The following is a 19,756-nucleotide window of genomic DNA, read 5'->3' on the forward strand; positions in this document are numbered from 1 at the left end:
GCACAAGGTCTCCCAAATCCTTTAGCACCTCTGATTTATGAATGTTCTCCCTGTTTAGAAAATAGTCTATGCCTCTATTTGTTCTACAAAAATACATGACTATACACTTCACTATATTCCATCTGTCATTTCTTTACTCAATTTTCTGATCTGTTTAAGTCCTTATGCAGACTTCCTGTCATCTCAGCAATACTAGCTCCTCCACCTTTCATCGAATCATCTGCAAGTATGACTACAAAGCCATCAATTCCATCACCCAAATCTTTGACATCCAACTTGAAAATAAGTGGTCCAACACTGACTCCTGTGAACCAACACTAGTCTATGGCAGCCAACCAGAACTTTGCCACAACACTATCAGTTCCATTATCTAAATCATTGACAATCAATGTGAAAAGCAGCAGTACCAATACTGATCCCTGTGGAACACCACTAGTCACTGGCAGCCAACCAGAAAAGGCCCTCTTTATTCCCACTTTGCATTCTGCTGTCAGCTAATCTTCTATCCTTGCTAGTATCTTTCCCTTAACACCAAGGGCTCTTATTTTGTTAAACCTCATGTGCGGCACTGTATCAAAGCTTTCCTGAAAATACAGCTTTCTTCCTACCTGTTATTTCCTCAAACAGATTTGACAGACAAGATTTCCCCCTTAAGAAAACCATGCTAACTGAGCTATTATCATATGCCTCCAAGTACTCTGAAACCTCATCCTTAATAATGAACTCCAGCTTCTAAACACCACTGAAGTCAAGCTAACTGATCTATAATTTCCTTTCTTTTGCCTGCATCCCTTCTTAAAGACTGGACTGACATTTGCAATTTTCTAGTCCTCTGGAACCATTCCAGAATCTAGTGATTTTTGAAAGATAATTACTAATGTCTCGGTAATCTCTTCAGTTGCCTTTTTCTGCACCCTAGTGTGTAGTCCTTCTGGTCTAGGTGACTTATCTAGCTTTAGATCTTTCAGATTCCTAAGCACCTTTTCCTTAGTAGTAGCAGCTACACTCACTTCTGCCCACTGGCTCTGTCAAATTTCTGGCATACTGCTAGGGTTTTCCACTGTTAAACTGATGCAAAATACTTATTATGATTGTTCGCCATTTCTTTGTCTGCTATTACTTTGTCCAGTGACATTTTCTAGTGGTCCAATATCACTCTTGCCTCTCTTTTACTCTTTATATATCTAAAAAAAATCTTTTGATATATTCTTTTATATTATTGGCTGGCTTACTTTCATATCTCATAATTTCTCTGCTTGTGGCATTTTTAGTTACCTTCTGTTATTTCTTAAAAGCTTCCCAATCTTCTAATTTCCCACAAATTTTTGCTATATTTTATGCTTTCATTTTTGCTTTTTTGCTGTCTTTTACTTGTCAGCCAAGGTTGCGTCATCTTCCCTTTAGGATACTTTTTGATTTTTGTGATGTATCAATCCTGTTTCTTCTCAGTTGCTCTCAGAAACTCCAGTTATTTCTGTTCTGCCATCTTCCCTTAAAGAGCCCCCTTCCAATTAACTTTGGCCAGCTCCTCTCTCAGACCTCTGCAATTCTCTTTTCTCATCTGTGCAGACATGTCTGACTTTATCTTCTCCTTCTCAAACTGCAATGTGAATTCTCTCATATTTTGATCACTGGCTCCTGTCGGTTCCTTTACCTTAAGCTTTCTAATCAAGTCTGGTTCATTATATAACACTCAATCCAGAATTTCCTTTCCCCTTGTGGGCTCAACTACAAGGAGCTCTAAAAAGCTATCTCAAAGGCATTCTACAAATTCAGTCTTTGAGATCTAGCACCACTTGATTTTCCCAAGCTATCTGTATATCGAAATCCCCCATGTCTATCATAACATTGCCCTTTTTATGTTTTTTTTCTATCTTCCATTATGATTTGTACCCCACAACCTGGCCACTTTTCGGAGGCCTGTATATAACTCCCATCAGGATCTTTTTATCTTTGACGTTTCTTAACCCTACCCAGAAGGATTCTATAGCTTCCTATCCTATGTCATGTCATCCTAAGGATTTGATTTTGTTCTTTACCAACAGTGATTGGTCATGGAGTTTTATTAATGGCTGCCTGGTTTTTGATTGCAGATAGGCAAATAAATAACTGGTGTAATAGAGAAAAATACTCTGTGCATCAATTGTATTTTTTGTAGAAAGTTGCTTGTGGAAGTAAATCAGTGGTTTTTGGAACTCTACTGCTATTACATTGGTATATTGGATATGCAGAAGACAACACAACACCAGCCAAAATCACCAGAAAAGGAGCGTACCAATGTTGCATAATATTTATAGAGTGTATTTAGCGTCATGATATCCAATTAGAACATTAGACGTAGGGCTGTAATGTATTTTAAGTAGTTTATGGCACATAAAAATCATGCCTGTGGTCAGTTCTATTATCAGTGGCCATTCATACTATAACAGATGATGGCAATGTTGTATATGTTAGGATTGTTAAATTATGAAGCATGGAATTTTTAAATTTTTATAACAATCGCTATTACTTTTTAGGATAATTTGTACTATATAGAAAGTTTATGGCAAAAATTTTGTAGTGCTTTTCAAGCAGAAAATGCTGGGGATATTCAGCTGACCTGTCATGATCTTTGGTGAGGAAGGAGGCTGAATATTTCAGGTCAGAACTGGAGAAGTTAGAAAACAAATAGGTTTAAAGTTACTGAATGGGAAGTGTTGGGCAAAGCATTCCATTGATTTTATTCTGAATTTGCTGATTTGCTGGTTATCCAAAAACCTTTTGATGTGGCCTGGAGTTCTCTTTTTATTTGTTAATTATTTATTTACTTGCTATCTTACAAGTACTTAAACTGAGCGTGGATAAGGCTCTTCCAGCCCTTTGAGCTGCACCACCCAGCACTCATCCAGTTTAACCCTAGCCTAATCACAGGAAACCGGAACACTCGTAGAAAACCTACATGGTCCCAAACTCCTTACAGGCTGTGGTGGGAATTAAACCCAGTTGCTGGTAATGAAAAGTGTTGCGCTAGCCACTACACTACTGTGTTTTGGTGGTACATATGCATATCATTCTCACAGAAAAACTTCCTTGCATTATTTACTTTCTGAAGACCAAATGAATAACAATAATTCTTCAAGAAAATGCTATTTGTTTATTATAACTGCACAAAGAAGTCTAATTTATTTATTTATTTAGCTAATTCTTAAGGAATATTTTTCATATAGTTCACACATTTTTAACGAACACTTGAGAACTTAATTTGCTGTGCAGTAGAATAAACTAATATCTGAGTACTATATATTGTGTTAGTCAAGTTGGTGAACAAGTGGACACGTTAATGTTTTGTTCTTTTATTTTCTTTCATTTACTCAGTGGAACAAGTTCCTGTGGAGGCTTACCAAATCCCTCTTTCACAAGCAGAAGTTCTTCAAGAGGGAAGTGATGTGACCCTTGTTGCTTGGGGAACTCAGGTCAGCATTTGATTATTTAATTTTTTTGGAAGAACACTTATGTTTATTGTTTTTGACTTAAAAATCATATCTTTTAATATTCAGTGGTTTTGTTAAAGAAAAAGGAGCTGTTAATATATGTATGGTGATGTTTTTTTTAATCAATAAAAGCGTATCGGTTTGTACATGGCTGTGTAAAATTGATTCCAAGTTAAATAAAAATACTAGGGAGTATTATAGAATAGAGCCTTCACTGTATATTTAAAAAATATAAAACGGAATAAATCAGAGCAGTTGATTATTTCCTTACCCACTGGTGTTGCTTCGTATTTTGGTTGTACAGTAATTCTGAAGTAACATACAGTAACATCCCATGTGAGCAGTTGATCTCTGTTGTAGATCTTGGACAAAGAATTGTATGAACATTAAAAATAAAGATGTGTGCTACCTTCCTCTGCAACTGAATCCTGGACTTCCTGACCAACAGTCTACAGTCAATAAGGATAAACAGTAGCACCTCCACCATGATTATTCTAAACACTGGTGCTCCACCAGGGTTGAGTTTTCAACCCCCTTACTTTGTGCCCCATACACTTCTGACTACGTGGCCAGATTCTGCCCTAACTCCATTTACAAGTTTGTAAATGTTACCACTATAGTGTGCTGTATCTCAAATAATGATGAGTTGGAGTACAGGAAAGATACAGAGAGCTTAGTAACATTGTGTCATGAAGTCAACCTTTCCCTTAATGTCAGGAAAGCAAAAAATAGTAATTGACTTCTGAAGTGGTGGCGGTACACATGCTCCTGTCTATATCAATGGTGTTAAGGTTGAGAGGGCTGATAGTTTCTAGTTCCTATGAGCGAATATCACCAATAGCCTGTCCTGGTCCAACCACATAGATGTTAAGGCCAAGATAGCTCACCAATTTTTATCGATGCACCTTAGAAAGCATCTTACCTCAATGCATCATGGCTTGGTCTGGCAATTGCTGTGCTCTTGACCATAAGAAACTGCAGAGAGTTGTGGACACTATTCAGCATGTCACAGGAACCAATACCAATACCAATACCAATTAAATGCTCCCTGTGCCGAGTGTCTTAAATAGCCTTTGACATCCATATCCATTTTCTGGCTTTTATATGTGACTTAACTGCTAAGTCTGGAGGAACCATTTCTACTGACAGGAGAAGAGGCAAAACTGGATTACTGGTGTCTTAAAACCAGTCACTTCGGGCAGATGAGGCTTCTCAGCTCTGGTGGGCAGTTCAAATCTCCACTGTCTTGTGGCTGTACCCATTCATGGGGAAGGCTTTGTAAGTAAACCCCAATAAAAAAGTGCTAACGCAGTCCCACATAAAGTTCAATGCTCATTGACAACTCCTGCGATGGCACTTGTGCCAAACTGGATCAGTCCCTGCCATTCCTTGGAATTCATCAGCTGTTGAGGTGAGATCCATCCCACCATAGAATTCTCTGTTCTCTCTTCCATCAGGCAGAATACAAAAGCCTGAAAGCACATATCATCTCTCGCAATTCTGTGCATTGGATTCTGCATACTAGGCTGTGATGCAGCGAGTCAGAATGTTCTGCATTGTACATCTATAAAAATTTACAAGTCTTTGGTGACATACTAACTCTTCTCAAATTCCATAATGAAGTAGAGCCACTGTGTGCCACCTTCATGATTGCATCAATATGTTAGCCCAAGGAACTTAACACTGCTGATCCCTCAATGAGAACTGGTGTGTGTTCTCTCAACTTCGTCCTGAAATCCACAATCCTGATGTTGACCAAGTGTAAAATCAATACAATAGAGTTTGAAGCGCATCGTAGAGAAGGAGAGGAAGACCGGATATTATCAGATATTTGATAAGGAAGCTTGTTTTGGATGTTTAAGTGTTCCCCAGATTGAAAAGAGGGGAGAAAATGTAGCAGCTGTACAAGCAATACTGCAGAGAGATCCAGAAGGAGTAATCTGCCATGATTTCAGATGCAAAGAATGATATTTATCTTGTTTTCTGTGCTTATCACTTTTCTAAAGGGAAAATAGTAACTTGGAATGTTGGGAGTTTTAACAGTATCTAAAGATTAATCAAATGAAGTGTTGTAGCGATGTGCTACACACAGCGCTGAAATAACAACACGCAGTTGGTAAGTCGTTTCGAGACTAGTTTATTCAAACTTCGCGGTGCTGACATTTAAATCCCTAGCGCCCGCCCTCTCCGGGCAGAAATGACGTCGAATTACCAAAGTCTCCCCCCGCGCGCTGGCTATTTGTGAGCCGGTTTGCCTGCACAGAAAGTGGGTCACCACATAACCCCCCCCCCCAGAAGTGGCGATACACCCCCCAATGTCCACAGTCTGGATCAGCCTCTGTTTGGGAGGTCTGCCTCTGTGCCGCGGTGCCTGAACCTCAACCGGCTGCGTCAAGTCCACAAGGGCTGGTTTGAGTCGGTCCACCGTGAAAACCTCCTCTTTTCCCCCAATGTCCAGAATGTACGTGGACCCGTTGCTGTTGATCACCTTGAACGGCCCCTCGTATGGCCGCTGTAGCGGTGGCTGGTGTCCTCCCCTTCGTACAAATACAAGCTTACAGTTTTGCAGGTCTTTAGGTACATGGGTTGGGGTCCATCTGTGCTGTGAAGTTGGTACGGGGGCCAGGTTGCCGAGCCTCTCGTGTAGCCTGTCGAGGACGGCTGCCGGTTCTTCCTCTTGCCCCCTTGGGGCTGGTATGAACTCTCCTGGGACAGCCAGGGGTGCGCCCTACACCAACTCGGCCGACGAGGCGTGCAGGTCTTCTTTGGGCGCTGTACGAATTCCAAGCAGGACCCAGGGAAGCTCGTCCACCCAGTTAGGTCCTCTCAGGCGGGCCATGAGAGCCGACTTCAAGTGACGGTGGAAGCGTTCCACCAGTCCGTTCGACTGTGGGTGGTAGGCAGTTGTGTGGTGCAGCTGCGTTCCCAACAGGCTGGCCATAGCCGACCACAGGCTGGAGGTGAACTGGGCGCCTCTGTCGGAGGTAATGTGGGTCGGTACCCCGAAGCGTGCTACCCAGGTTGCGATCAGTGCTCGGGCGCAGGAATCGGCAGATGTGTCGGTGAGCGGGACCGCCTCTGGCCACCTCGTGAACCGGTCCACCATCATTAGGAGGTACCGCGCTCCTTGGGACACTGGTAGGAGGCCCACGACATCACATGAATGTGGTTGAACCTCCGGCGGGTGGGTTTGAACTGCAGTGGCGGGGCTTTAGTGTGCCGCTGCACCTTGGCTGCTTGGCACTGTGCGCACGTTCTGGCCCATTCACTGACCTGCTTGCGGTCCGTGCCACGCGAACTTGCTGGAGACCAGCCGGATGGTTGTCCTGATAGATGGGTGTGCCAAGCCAAGTATGGAGTTGAAAACCCGCTGCCTCCAGGCTGCCGGGACGATGGGGCATGGTTGGACGGTAGCCACGTCGCAGAGGAGGGTCCTATCACCTGGGACTACAAGAAAGTCCTGCAGCTGCAAACCCGAGACTGCGCTCCTGTAGCTGGGCATCTCGTCGTCTGCCTGCTGCGCTCCGCCAGTGCTGCATAGTTCACCCTCAGGGACAGGGCCTGGACAGCTGGTCTGGAGCACTGTCCGCCACGACATTGTCCTTCCCCGAGACATGCTGGATGTCCGTCGTGTACTCGGAGATGTAGGACAGATGTCGCTGCTGGCGAACCGACCAGGGATCGGACACCTTCATGAACGCAAAGGTCAACGGTTTGTGGTCTGTGAACGCGGCGAACGGCCTGCCTTCTTAGAAGTACCTGAAATGCCGGATTGCCAGATACAGTGCCAACAGCTCCCGGTCGAAAGTACTGTACTTGAGTTCAGGTGGTCGTAGGTGCTTGCTGAAGAACACCAGGGGTTGCCAGCGCCCCTCGATGAGCTGCTCCAGGATGTCACCGACTGCTGTGTCGGATGCGTCCACCATGAGGGCGGTTGGAACGTCTGTTCTGGGGGGCACCAGCATTGCGGCATCTGCCAAGGCTTCCTTGGCTTTAATGAAAGCGGCCGCAGCCTCCTCGTCTCAAGTAATGTCCTTGCCTTTACCCAACATCATGGTGTACAAAGGACGCATGATACAGGCTGCTGAGGGGAGGAAACGGTGGTAGAAATTCACCATACCAATGAACTCCTGCAGGCCTTTGACCGTGTTGGGCCGGGCAAAGTGGCGGATCGCGTCTACCTTGGCGGGCAGAGGTGTTGCCCTGTCTTTGGTAATCCTGTGGCCCAGGAAGTCAACGGTATCAAGAGCGAACTGACACTAGGCCAGGTTGATCATGAGGCCGAAATCACTCAGGCGGGAGTAGAGCTGGTGGAGGTGGGACAGATGCTCCTGACGACTACTGCTGGCTATAAGGATGTGTCCAAATAGATGAACACAAAGTCCAGGTCGCGTTCCACCGCATCCATTAGCCGCTGGAACGTCTGTGTGGCATTCTTCAGGCTGAATGGCATTCGGAGGAACTCAAACAGACCCAACAGGGTGATGAGTGCTGTTTTGGGGATGTCCTCAGGGTGCACCGGGATTTGATGGTATCCCCAGACGAGGTCTACTTTGGGAAAGACTCTTGCCCCATGCAGGTTTGCTGCAAAGTCCTGTATGTGCGGCACGGGGTAGCGGTCTGGAGTGGTAGCCTCATTCAGTCTGCGGTAGTCGCCGCATGGTCTCCAACCCCCGGCTGCTTTGGGCACCATCTGCAGGGGAGAGGCCCATGGGCTGTCAGACCTCCGTACGATCCCCAATTCCTCCATCCTCTTGTTCTCCTCCTTCGCCAGGCGGAGCTTTTCCAGGGGGAGCCTTCGTGCGCGGGTGTGGAGGGGTGGTCCCTGGGTCTGAATGTGGTGCTGTACCCCGTGTCTGGGCATTGCTGCCGTGAACTGCGGTGCCAGAATCGATGGGAAGTCCGCCAGGATTCTGGTGAATTCGTTGCCCGACAGCGTGATGGAGTCCAGATGTGGGGCCGGCAACTTGGCTTCACCCAGGAAGAATGTCTGGAAAGTCTTGGCCTGTACCAGTCTTTTCCATTGCAAGTCGACCAGCAGGCTGTGAGCTCGCAAGAAGTCCACCCCCAGGAGTGGTTGGGGCACCGCGGCCAGTGTAAAGTCCCACGTGAACCGGCTGGCGCCGAACTGCAGCTGCACTGTGCGGGTGCCATAGGTCCGTATCGTGCTGCCGTTTGCGGCCCTCAGGGTGGGTCCTGGCTTCTTGCTGCGGGTGTCGTACCCTGTCGGGGGCAAGACACTGATCTCCGCTCCGGTGTCGACCAAGAAGCGGCGTCCCGACTGTTTGTCCCAGACGTACAAGAGGCTGTCTTGGTGGCATAGTCATTAGCGGCAGCTGGCCCTGGCCCTTGCAGGGCGGGCGACAACGGTGGGCTTTTGTGCCGCACCGCTGGTGGTAGAAACACCACTGTTCACTGGCCTCCTCACTCCTGCCTCTGTGTTGTGTGCGACCCCCTGCCGGGCCTAGTCTGGTCTGCTGTTGGGTGTGTGGTCTGTTAATCTGACTGACGGATGCCACGCTCTCCCTCTTGGCTTTCCACAGCACGTCTGCCCAGGCCGCCAACTTCCGGGAGTCGCTGAAATCTGCGTCGGTCAGCAGCAGATGTATGTCCTTGGGCAGTTGCTCCAGGAACGCTTGCTCGAACATGAGGCAGGGCTTGTGTCCGTCAGCCAGGGACAGCATCTCGTTCATCAATGCTGATGACAGTCTGTCTCCCAAACCATCCAGGTGAAGCAGGCGGGCACCTCGCTCATGCCGTGAAAGGCCAAAGGTCCCAATGAGCAGCGCCTTGAATGCTTCATATTTGCCTTCTTCCGGGGGCTACTGTATGAAATCTGCAACATGGGCGGCAGTCTCCTGGTCAAGGGCGCTCACCATGTGGTAGTAACACGTGAAATCAGAGGATATCTGCCAAATCTGGAACTGGGCTACTGCTTGGCTAAACCACACAAGTGGTCGCAGCGTCCAGAAAGTCGGCAGTTTGAGCGAAACTGCATGAACAGATGAAGAGTCGGTCATCTTTGGTCCAAATCCTGTTTGGACCGTTGGGGTCACCAATGTAGCGATATGCTACACACAGTGCTGAAATAATGACACGCAGTCGGTAAGTCGTTTTGAGACTAGTTTATTCAAACTTTGTGGTGCTGGCATTTAAATCCCTAGCGCCAGCCCTCTCAGGGCGGAAATGACATCGGAGGTGCATTACCAAAGTCTCCCCCCGCGCGCTGGCTATTTGTGAGCCAGTTCGCCTGCGCAGAAAGTGGGTTGCCACAGTGTTACCTTTCCTGGATATTAACTAATGAAATTTGTCCATTTTACACTTTCTGATAGACTGTGAAAATGATTTTGTTGGTTAACTTGCCTGTTAATTTACTAAGATTGAATATACACAAATACATTGTATATTTAAACTCTTCTCTTACTACATCTAGTTTTTTTGTGGGAAAACTTTGCTTTACTCTGGCTCCTAAGATCTGTTTGTTGTAGAAGTTGGTAGAAATTCTGTTTGAATTGGGAGACCTGGTGGCTCAGCTACTAGAGCTGCTGTGAGATTCTCCAGGGTAGTCTAATGTCATTCATCACCTCAAAGCTGTGCATGATGCTTGATAATTGCTCATCGTAATTTACGACTGGTGGGCGCTGGAACGTCTTATAAGGAGTAGTTGGGAATGTGTGGAGAGTAAAATGGGATGAGTGTAAATGGGTACAAATTGCTCAGACCTTTTGGCCTGTACATTCAGTTTCTATGCTTTGCAATTGTATAACTTGGTACTCTGTTGTTGCAGCCATTGATTATTCTGGTAGGAACTTGCAATTTCTTTTCCTATTTTGTGTCTATCTCATTGGTTGAGTAAGTTATGTAAATATATTAAAATAGTACAGTGTCCATGAAAAGGCATTGAAGTAGCAAAATGTGTGAAGACTGAAAAAAAGTACAGCTTGGTTGTACAATTGAACATGGACAATTGGTCAATTTAAGTAAATTGAACAGTATTTCACATGGATTGTATGATATATTAATATTTTCCTCATCATATCTGTGCTCTGCATATTTTCCCTTTTCAGTAAATGTGCTCGAGCAGAGCTGCAAGATAATTTTAACTTAAATTGTGATTAGTGCAGTCATTGATATAGTGTTAGAGATTATTGTGCCAGCTTATAACGTAAATTTTAGAATAACTGGAAGAAATGAGAAAGTGTTTTATAAGTGTCCTTGGCTAAATGTTCGATTATATTTTTAAAGTGGAACTCTGGCTTGGAGGCTGATCTATTTTTTCTGAACCATTCAATGTATAATAAGGTAAAACTGCCATCCTATTGCTGGCATTTTCTTTGTATATCTTTCCAACTCAATCTCTGTCTCTCTAACTCTGCCTATCTCTTTCTCTGTCTATCTATATGTCACTAGCTCTGTCACTAACTCTATCATTCTCTCTCTGTCATCCCTCCCCCCTCCCCCCATCTCCCTCCATCCTGGAGGTAGAGAAAGCTACAGCTAAAATGTTTATAAAAACATTGATACAACCTAGGCAAGATTTAGAGGGATATGGGCAAGACACGCAAATAGCATTAGTGCAGATGGGCATTTTTGTTGGCATGGATAGATGAGGTTACAGTGTTTGTCTTTGCGATATGTAATTCTGTGATTGTCTTTCTGTTCTATATCATTCTGTGAATGTAAGCTTTCAGCTGATTTTTCTTCTGATATTTTACTCACAAACTGCTGAAATGTTGACTCATTTCAAAAAGGACTGCAAATTGTATATGGATGAGTAACAGCCATAAAAAATTCATTGTGGTGATTGATATTTGTCCAGTTTCTAACTTCATTAATACTTTGGTTATTAAATGTGCTTTATTCAGCTAGATTGCAGTAAATATTAATATTCTGTGTTCTTTGACTCTGCTTTCATATACTTATTACACGGTTGTTTATTCATTAACCTTCTAAAGATGAGATATGTCAGAAAAATCTTTAAATTTGATACACTGTACACATATCTATTTTTATTACAAACTGTGTTTTGTCCATGCAGTACACTTTAACAATTGTTTTCTGTATTATCAAATGACAAGAATCAAATTAATGGTAAAAGACTATGACACTTTTCTTAATTTTTTAATATTTTCTGCATGGAACTTTTTTTTAAGTCATATTACAAATGACCCTGTCTTCCATGACCACTTTTGCAATAAATATAGATGAGCAATATTCATATTAAAAGCATGTTGATCTGTGGCTCCACACATAGATGACTACGCGGATCCTTAATGGGACCAAATCTTTCCCTAATCAAATTGAATCTCTTAGGATTCTCTTTTACTTTATCTGCCAGCGATACTCTGTTACCTTGTTGCTCACTTGATTTCCTTAAGTGTTCTCTTACAGCTGTTATACTTGAAGGATTTGGTTGATCCCAGCTTCTTTTTTCCTGACCAGAACCTGAGCATTCCTCATCAACCAGGTTTCCTTAACCCTGCCAGACTTGCCCTTTACTCTAAACAGGAACATTTTGACCCTAACTCTCCCTATCTCATTTTTAAAAGCCTCTCTCCTGCTTGATTGACATCTCTTTACCTTTTAACAGTAGTTCATATCTTAGTTAATAGGAACTTGCAGTGTAAAGATGCTTGTGTTTTAGTACAAATGACATAGTATATCCAGTGGTGAATGTGGATGCAGCTCTTGGTGTTGGTTATGTCATAAATTAGGTTGATGTGTATCCAGTTTTGTGTAGAATACAGCTTTGCATTTTACATTGACATTGCTCTTTATGATTTGTTTAAGGATTTATGCTCATATTCTTAACTAGAATTAGTGAACTTAATATGTAAAAATATCAATACTTGGAAAATGCAGCGCACTATTTTGCTTTACTGTATACAGTCTTTCAGTCAGTCACCTGAAAACTTTGCCATGTATGATATTGAGATTTTCTGCACCTTTTTTTTTTACAATTTCCTGCATTTTATAATTACTGTCTATCAAGAATGAGAACAGACAAATGCCAGAAGTAGCTTCCAAATTTTAATAGATTTTCAAATCATACAATTACAAATATCGATAAATCCTTGTTTTATCTACTTTGACTCTAGTAAAACAGCTGGTCATTTTGAATTGAGTATTGAAATATTGGAAAATCAAGAAAGATAAAAATAAGGGAAAGATGGCCAAAGAAAAAATGAGAAAGATAAACTTGCCAATGGTCAATTCATCCATGGCCTCTCTGATCAATGAAAATCTAAATATAATCTCATTGATGACTATTCTTAATTAATTTTTATTTATGTATAGGTTCATGTAATGAAAGAGGTGGCCAGCATGGCTCAGGAAAAATTGGGAGTCTCCTGTGATGTAATTGATTTGAGAACTATTCTGCCTTGGGATGCTGAAACCGTCTGCAAGGTATGTTTTGTAAATATATATTTGTGAAGATGCTGACAATTATAAAATATGTTTTTGAATTGGAATATATACTAGACTTCTGCAAGTAACTGTAATTTTAGATCCTGGATTAGACTACAATTCTTTTCATTATAATTCAGACTAATATGTTTCTCAGTTAAGTTTATTATGTATGTTCTGAATTAAGTTAATCTGAAGAAATTACAGATGCTGGAAATCTGAAATAAAGCAGAAAATGTTTTAAAATCTCAGGAGATCATCACAGCTGAGAAAGAAAACAAGTTAGTCAAGTGGCTTGGTAGGTGGGGGAAACCAGTTCCTTCAGTTCTGGCGAAGGGTCCACAAGCAAAAATGTTAATTATTTCCCTTTCTGAGATGATGCCTGCCCACCTGTTGTTCCCCCCCCCCCAGCATTTTGCATTGTTAGTGTATTTAATAATCCAGAAAACATTTGCAACTCATTGTCCATAAATTTGTACAATTTCAAGCATTAAAACTTTTACCATTTGGTAAACCTGTCATGTTTGGTCATGAAAAGAACCTACTAATGGATGATCATAAATTTTATTTGTCAGAATCCTCTACAAATGTATTATTGTTGGAATCTCTTCTGTATTTCTGTGTGCTTACATAAGAAATAGAAACAAAGTAGGCTTTGTCCCCTTGGGTTTGCTGTTCCATTCAGTATGATCGTCTCTTATCTCAGTGTCACTTTCACACTCCTAATGCCATATCCCTGGATTTCCTTACAACTTTAATGTTGAATATACTCAGGAACTGAGTCTATTCCTATTTCATAGAATATACAACAGTACTGCAGCGAAACAAATCTTTTCGTCCACCAAGTCTGCAGTGACCATAATGCTAGTCCAGCTAATTCTACTTATCTTCACATCTTCTGTATTCTTCTATTTCCCACATGTTCATTTGTCTTTCTAAATGACTCTTAAACAAAACTATCATATCTACTTCCATCATCTCTGGCATTTGCTACTCCTTTAAACTTTCTCACCTTTGCTCTGGGATTTCCACCTGGGAAACAGACTCTTGACTATCTTTCATATCGATGGCTCACATTAAGAGCTGATAGTGGATTTCAGGAAGGGTAAGATGAAGGAACACATATCAATCCTCATAGAGGGATTAGAAGTGGAGAGAGCGAGCAGCTTCAAGTTCCTGGATGTCAAAATCTCTGAGGATCTAACCTGGTTCGAACATATCGATGTAGTTATAACGAAGGCAAGACAGTGGCTATACTTTATTAGGAGTTTGAAACGATTTGGCATGTCAACAAATACACTAAAAAACTTATATAGTTGTACTGTGGAGAGCATTTTGACAGGCTGCATCACTGTCTGTTATGGAGTGGCTACTGCACGGGACCGAAAGAACCTGCAGAAGGTTGTAAATCTAGTCAGCTCCATCTTGGGTACTGGTCTACAAAGTACCCAGGTCATCTATAGGGAGTGGTGTCTCAGAAAGGCAGCATTAAGGACCTCCAGAACCCAGGGCATGCCCTTTTCTCACTGTTACCATCAGGTAGGAGGTACAGAAGCCTGAATGCACTCAGCAATTCAGGAATAGCTTCTTCCCCTCTGCCATCCGATTCGTACATGGACATTGAATCTTTGGACACTGCCTCACTTTTATTTTTAATATACAGTATTTCTGTTTTTGCACTTTTAAAAAATCTATTCAATATATGGAATTGATTTACTTTGTTTATTATTATTTTTTCTCTGCTAGATTATGTATTCCATTGAACTGCTGTTGCTAAGTTAACAAATTTCAAGTCACATGCCGGTGATAATAAACCTGACTCTGATTCTGAATTTTATGCACTTCTATCTGGTTGGTCACCAATATCTAACATTACAGTAACAGAATGTGAGTTTGTTCAACTTCTCCTTATAGCTGTAGTATGCTCCTATCCAGACAACATCTGGAGAACATCTTTCCTGTCATGTGGGAACCAGAAATTCTACACAGTACTCTAAATGTAGCCTAACTAAAGTTTTATTGCAGTCCTGAATGGCTGATCCCTTATTTTAAGACTATGATTCCAGGTTTGGGACATGCCAGACACATCTGCTCATCAGTTAGTCTATGTGAGGTTTCAATTAGATCACCTAACTTATGTTGATCACTACAGAGTATGGATGCAGTCTTACCTTCAAAGGATAAATTCCCAACCCAGTACAGTATCAATTTAGTTGAACACCCACTAAACCAAGAAGCCTAGATTCTGGTTAGTTGGGACACATTGGGATAAGTACATTTTGGCCCAATTAAATGGCTGCCCCAGTAGCCAAAGCTTCAAGGAAATCATTAAAAGGGTATAAAAAAGGACAAGCTACTGTTTAACTGAATAGCAAATTAGCTATTTAATTAATGCAGAGAACAAATTAGAACATTACCAATACTACTACAATACTGAAAAACTGTGTATTCGTTCCTAAAATATATCGACGGAGGAATTCATCCAGTGTATGCTACCGTGTTCTTTTGATTAACTGTGAATGAACAAAATCAGTGACACCACCTCGTGGAAATAATTGATCTGTTATGCGATCCATTACTTTCTTTGAATCTGATAGTGTTGCATGTTTGTAGCCAAGGGAACCATTCGGTGTGGCAGGATTTTAAACAAAAAGCCTGTTTTCATCGGCATTGTAGATGTCAACTGCATAAAATTTTTGAGGCTAATTGGGAATTTTGTAGATTTCCATGTTTCTGCACTGACTACATCAGCACTATCTTTCTTGCCATGTGCTTTCTTGAATTTAATGTGAAGCCAACATTTCCATCGAGACAGCCAACCATCTGTTGCTTTAAAATCTTCATGGGCAGCTTCTTAGCTAGATCCTCTCTTGTTTTTTTTCAACATTGGTCCACTGACATGCACACCTTGTCCAGTTACAATGGAAGACCATTGATTGAGATCCTCTTCAACATCTGAATCTTTACCTTCACTGTTTCATTTTTGGGATGTTCCCTGTTGCCCCTCACATAATGCTCATTCTTCGCATAGTTTATTTTGCAATTGCATCAGGCATGCAGTTGTAGATTTTGGCACTCCAGTTATCTCTGGAGCTGATGATAGGTGATAAGTAATGTTAGGTGGATGGCTTTTATATTAGTTCAGTAAGGTAATTTTTTCAGCCAGTGGCAAATCTTTGGTGGCATTTTGGCAGGGGTCTGTAAGTTTTTGACATCAGAATAAAAGAAGCAAAATTAGTGAAAATTTCTCTGCGTCTGTTTTAAATGGACTCTCTTCTACCCTGAGGCTGTGCCCTCTTTTCCTGGACCCCTCACCATGGGAAACAGACTTTCCATATGCACTCTGTCTAGGCATTTCAACATTCAAAAGGTTTCAATGAGAGCCCCCCCAACATCCTTCTAAATTCCAGTGAGTACAGACCTAGAGCAATCAGGCATTCCTCGTATGATAACCATTTTGTTCCCAGAATCATCCTTGTGAGCTTCCTCTGAACCCTCCAATGCTAGCATATATTTTGTTAGATAAGGAGCCACAATACTCCAGATGAGGCCTCAGCAGTGCCTTGTAAAACCTCAGCATCACATCCCTGTTCTTGTATTCTTGACCTCTTGAAATGAACGCTAGCATTGCATTTGCTTTCCTCACCACCAACTCTAACTGCAAGTTAATCTTTAGGTTGTTCAGCACAAGTCCCTTTGCACCTCAGATTTTTGGATTTTCTCTTTGCTGAGAAAGTAGTCTGCACATTTATTTCTGTGACCAAAGTGTGTGACCATGTATTTTCCAACATTGTATTTCATTTGCCTGTTCTCCTAATCTATCTAAGTCCTTCTGCAGCCTAATTGTTTCCTCAACACTACCTGCCCCTCCACCAATCTTTGTATCATCTGCATATTTGGCAACAAAGCCATCTATTCCATTGTCTAAGAAGAAGCAGTTCGAACACCAACCCCTGAGGATCACCACTTACTCACTGGCAGCCATGCAGAACAAGATCCTTTTATTCTCACTTGCTGCCTCCTACCAATCAGCCAATGCCCCAACCACATTAGTAAATTTCCTGTAATACTGAGGGCTCTTAACTTGGTAAGTAGCCTGAAATGTGGCACCTTATCAAAGGCCTTCTGAAAGTCCAAATATACAACATTCACTGCATCCCTTTTATTTATCCTATGTGTAACCTCCTCAAAGAATTCCAACAGGTTCATCAGGCAACCTTTTCCCTAAAGGAGACTATGCTGACTTTGTCATATCTTTCCCTTTGTCACCAAGTACTCCTTAAAAATTAACTCCAACATCTTCCCAAATACAGAGATCAGGCTAACTGGACTATTAATTTCCTTTCTGCTGCCTTCCTTTCTTAAAAGTGGAATGAAATTTTCAATTTTCCAGTCCTCTAGCAACATGCTAGAATCCAATGATTTTTGAAAGATCATTACTAATGCCTGCATAATCTCTGCTGCTACCTCTTTCAGAACCCTAGTGTGCAATTCGTCTGGTCTGGGTACTGTTAGGTCTTTTAGCTTTTTGAGCAGCTTCTCCCTTGTAATAGTAACTGCACTCGTTTCTCTTCTCTGGCACACTGCCAGTGTCTTCCACAGTGAAGGCTGATGCAAAATGCTCTTTTAGTTCATCTGCCATCTTCTTGGCCTCTGTTATTATTTCTCCAGCATCATCTTCTAGTGGTCCTATATCCAGTCTCATCTCTCTTCTAATTTTTACATACAGGTGTCCCTTGTTTTTCGAATGTTCGCTTTACGTTAACTCGCTGTTACGAAAGACCTACATTAGTTACCTGTTTTCGCTAACAGAAGGTGTTTTCACTGTTACGAAAAAAGGCAGCGCGTGCCGAGCAGCCAAGTTCCTCCCCTGGAACTGCATTCTAGCCAGCATTGCTTAAACACATGCCTGTGAGCAACTGTGCTTTATGTCGGTTTATTTTGTGCATCCGTTAGCAAGATGAGTTCTAAGGTATCAGAAAAGCCTAAAAGAGTGTGTAAGGGTGTTACACTTAGTGTAAAACAGACATAATAAATCGTTTTGATCGTGGTGAACGAAGTAAGGTTATAGTGAGTTTGGCTGAGGGTTTGTGGAAGTTGATGAAGATGATGTTGAAGAGGTTTTGACATCCCATGACCACGAACTGAGAGATGAAGAGCTGATGAAGAGGAAAGGATAACAATTGAAGCCGAACACAGTAGTGAACGGCCTGAAAGTGAAGACGTCCAGGAACTGAACGTGAAGCAATTGCCTGAGATTTATGCTGCGATTGACAACGCTGCAATGATTGCAGAAAAGTATGACTTTAATTTTGAAAGGGTACGTAGGTTTAGGGCAGGTTTGCAGGATGGTTTGAGTGCTTACAGAGAACTGTATGATAGAAAAATGCACAAGGCTAAGCAGTCACGCATACTGTCGTATTTCAAGCCTTCCACATCAGTCACAGTAGACAACGAAACTCAACCTTTGACATTGAGGCAGGCAGACATAGAAGGTGACCTGCCTGCCCTGATAGAAACAGATGACGATGAGATGACAACCCAGTGTCCCACCACCCCAACCTCCGATGACTCAGCCTAACATACCATCATCAGTGTGCTCACTGTCTTCCCGATTCCGGGAAGTGAAATTACACTGGGCGTACATTATTTCTACTTTATATAGGCTGTGTATTTTTATGTGTTATTTGGTAGCTTCATATCTTAAAGATTACTGGAAAAAGTGCTTCTGCCAGGAGCACCTACGCCGTGTGTTTCTGCGGGGAGCGCTTGCCCCGTGTGTTTCTGCCGGGAGCACTTGCCCCGTGTGTTTCTGCTGGGAGCACTTGCGCTGTGTGCTTCTGCTGCGAGTGCTGCTGAGAGCGCTTGTGTGAAATTTTTGCTGCGGTGGAGAGTGCTGCAATAATTGTATAAAAGTATTTCTACATTATATAGGCTGTGTATTTATCAGATCACTCCTGCTTTTACTATATGTTACTGTTATTTTAGGTTTTATGGGTTATTTGGCATGATTTGGTAGGTTATGTTTTGGGTCTGCGAATGCTCACGAATTTTCCCCATATAAATAAATAGTAATTGCTTCTTCACTTTATGACATTCTGGCTTATGAACCATTTCATAGGAACGCTCTACTTTCGAATAGCGGGGAAACCTGTATTTGAAAAAGCTTTTGCTATCCACTTTGATATTGTTTGCTGGCTTGCTTTCATATTTCATCTTTTCCTTCCTAATGATACTTTTAGTTGCTCTTTGTAGGGTTTTAAAAGCTTCCTAATCCTCTGTCTTTCCACTAGTTTTTGCTTTGTTGTATGCCCTCTCTTTTGTTTTTACATTAGCTTTGTCTTCCCTTGTCAGCCGCAGTTGCACTATGTTGCCATTTGAGAATTTCTTCATTTTTGGTATACATCTATCCTGCATCATCATTTTCCCCAGAACTCATGCCATTGATGCTCTGCTGTCATCCCTGCCAGCATCTCCTTTCAATTTACTTTGGGCAGCTCCTTTCTCATACCGCTGTAATTTCCTTTACCCTACTGAAATACTGCTATGTCAGACTTCACTTTTCCCCTTTCAAATTTCAAGTTAAACTCAATCATACTGTGATCACTGCCTCCTAAGGGTTCTTTTACCTTAAGCTCCTTAATCACCTCCTGTTCATTACATAACACCCAATCCAGTATAGCTGATCCCCTGGTCGACTCAACGTCAAACTGTTCCAAAAAGCCACCTCGTTGGCATTCAACAAACTCACTCACTTGAGATCCAGTCCCTACCTGATTTTCCCAAATGACTGACATGGTGAAATCTCCCATGGCTATCATAACATTGCCCTTTTGACATGCCTTTTCTATTTTCTGTTGTAATCTGTGGTCCACATC

The 19,756-nt window shown here is 42.3% G+C and overlaps 1 protein-coding gene across 1 annotated transcript in view; it reads left to right on the forward strand.

The window, feature by feature from the left end:
- Positions 1-19,756, forward strand: part of bckdhb (branched chain keto acid dehydrogenase E1 subunit beta) — a 223,359-nt gene that overhangs the window by 93,223 nt on the left and 110,380 nt on the right. Inside the window, exons 7-8 of the mRNA XM_059982370.1 lie at positions 3,355-3,452; positions 12,768-12,878. Of these exons, the coding sequence (XP_059838353.1) occupies positions 3,355-3,452; positions 12,768-12,878 (209 nt within the window). The remainder of the gene's footprint in view (positions 1-3,354; positions 3,453-12,767; positions 12,879-19,756) is intronic.

Source organism: Hypanus sabinus, chromosome 10 (genome assembly GCF_030144855.1).
Source record: "Hypanus sabinus isolate sHypSab1 chromosome 10, sHypSab1.hap1, whole genome shotgun sequence".
In the NCBI taxonomy this organism is placed as follows: domain Eukaryota; kingdom Metazoa; phylum Chordata; class Chondrichthyes; order Myliobatiformes; family Dasyatidae; genus Hypanus; species Hypanus sabinus.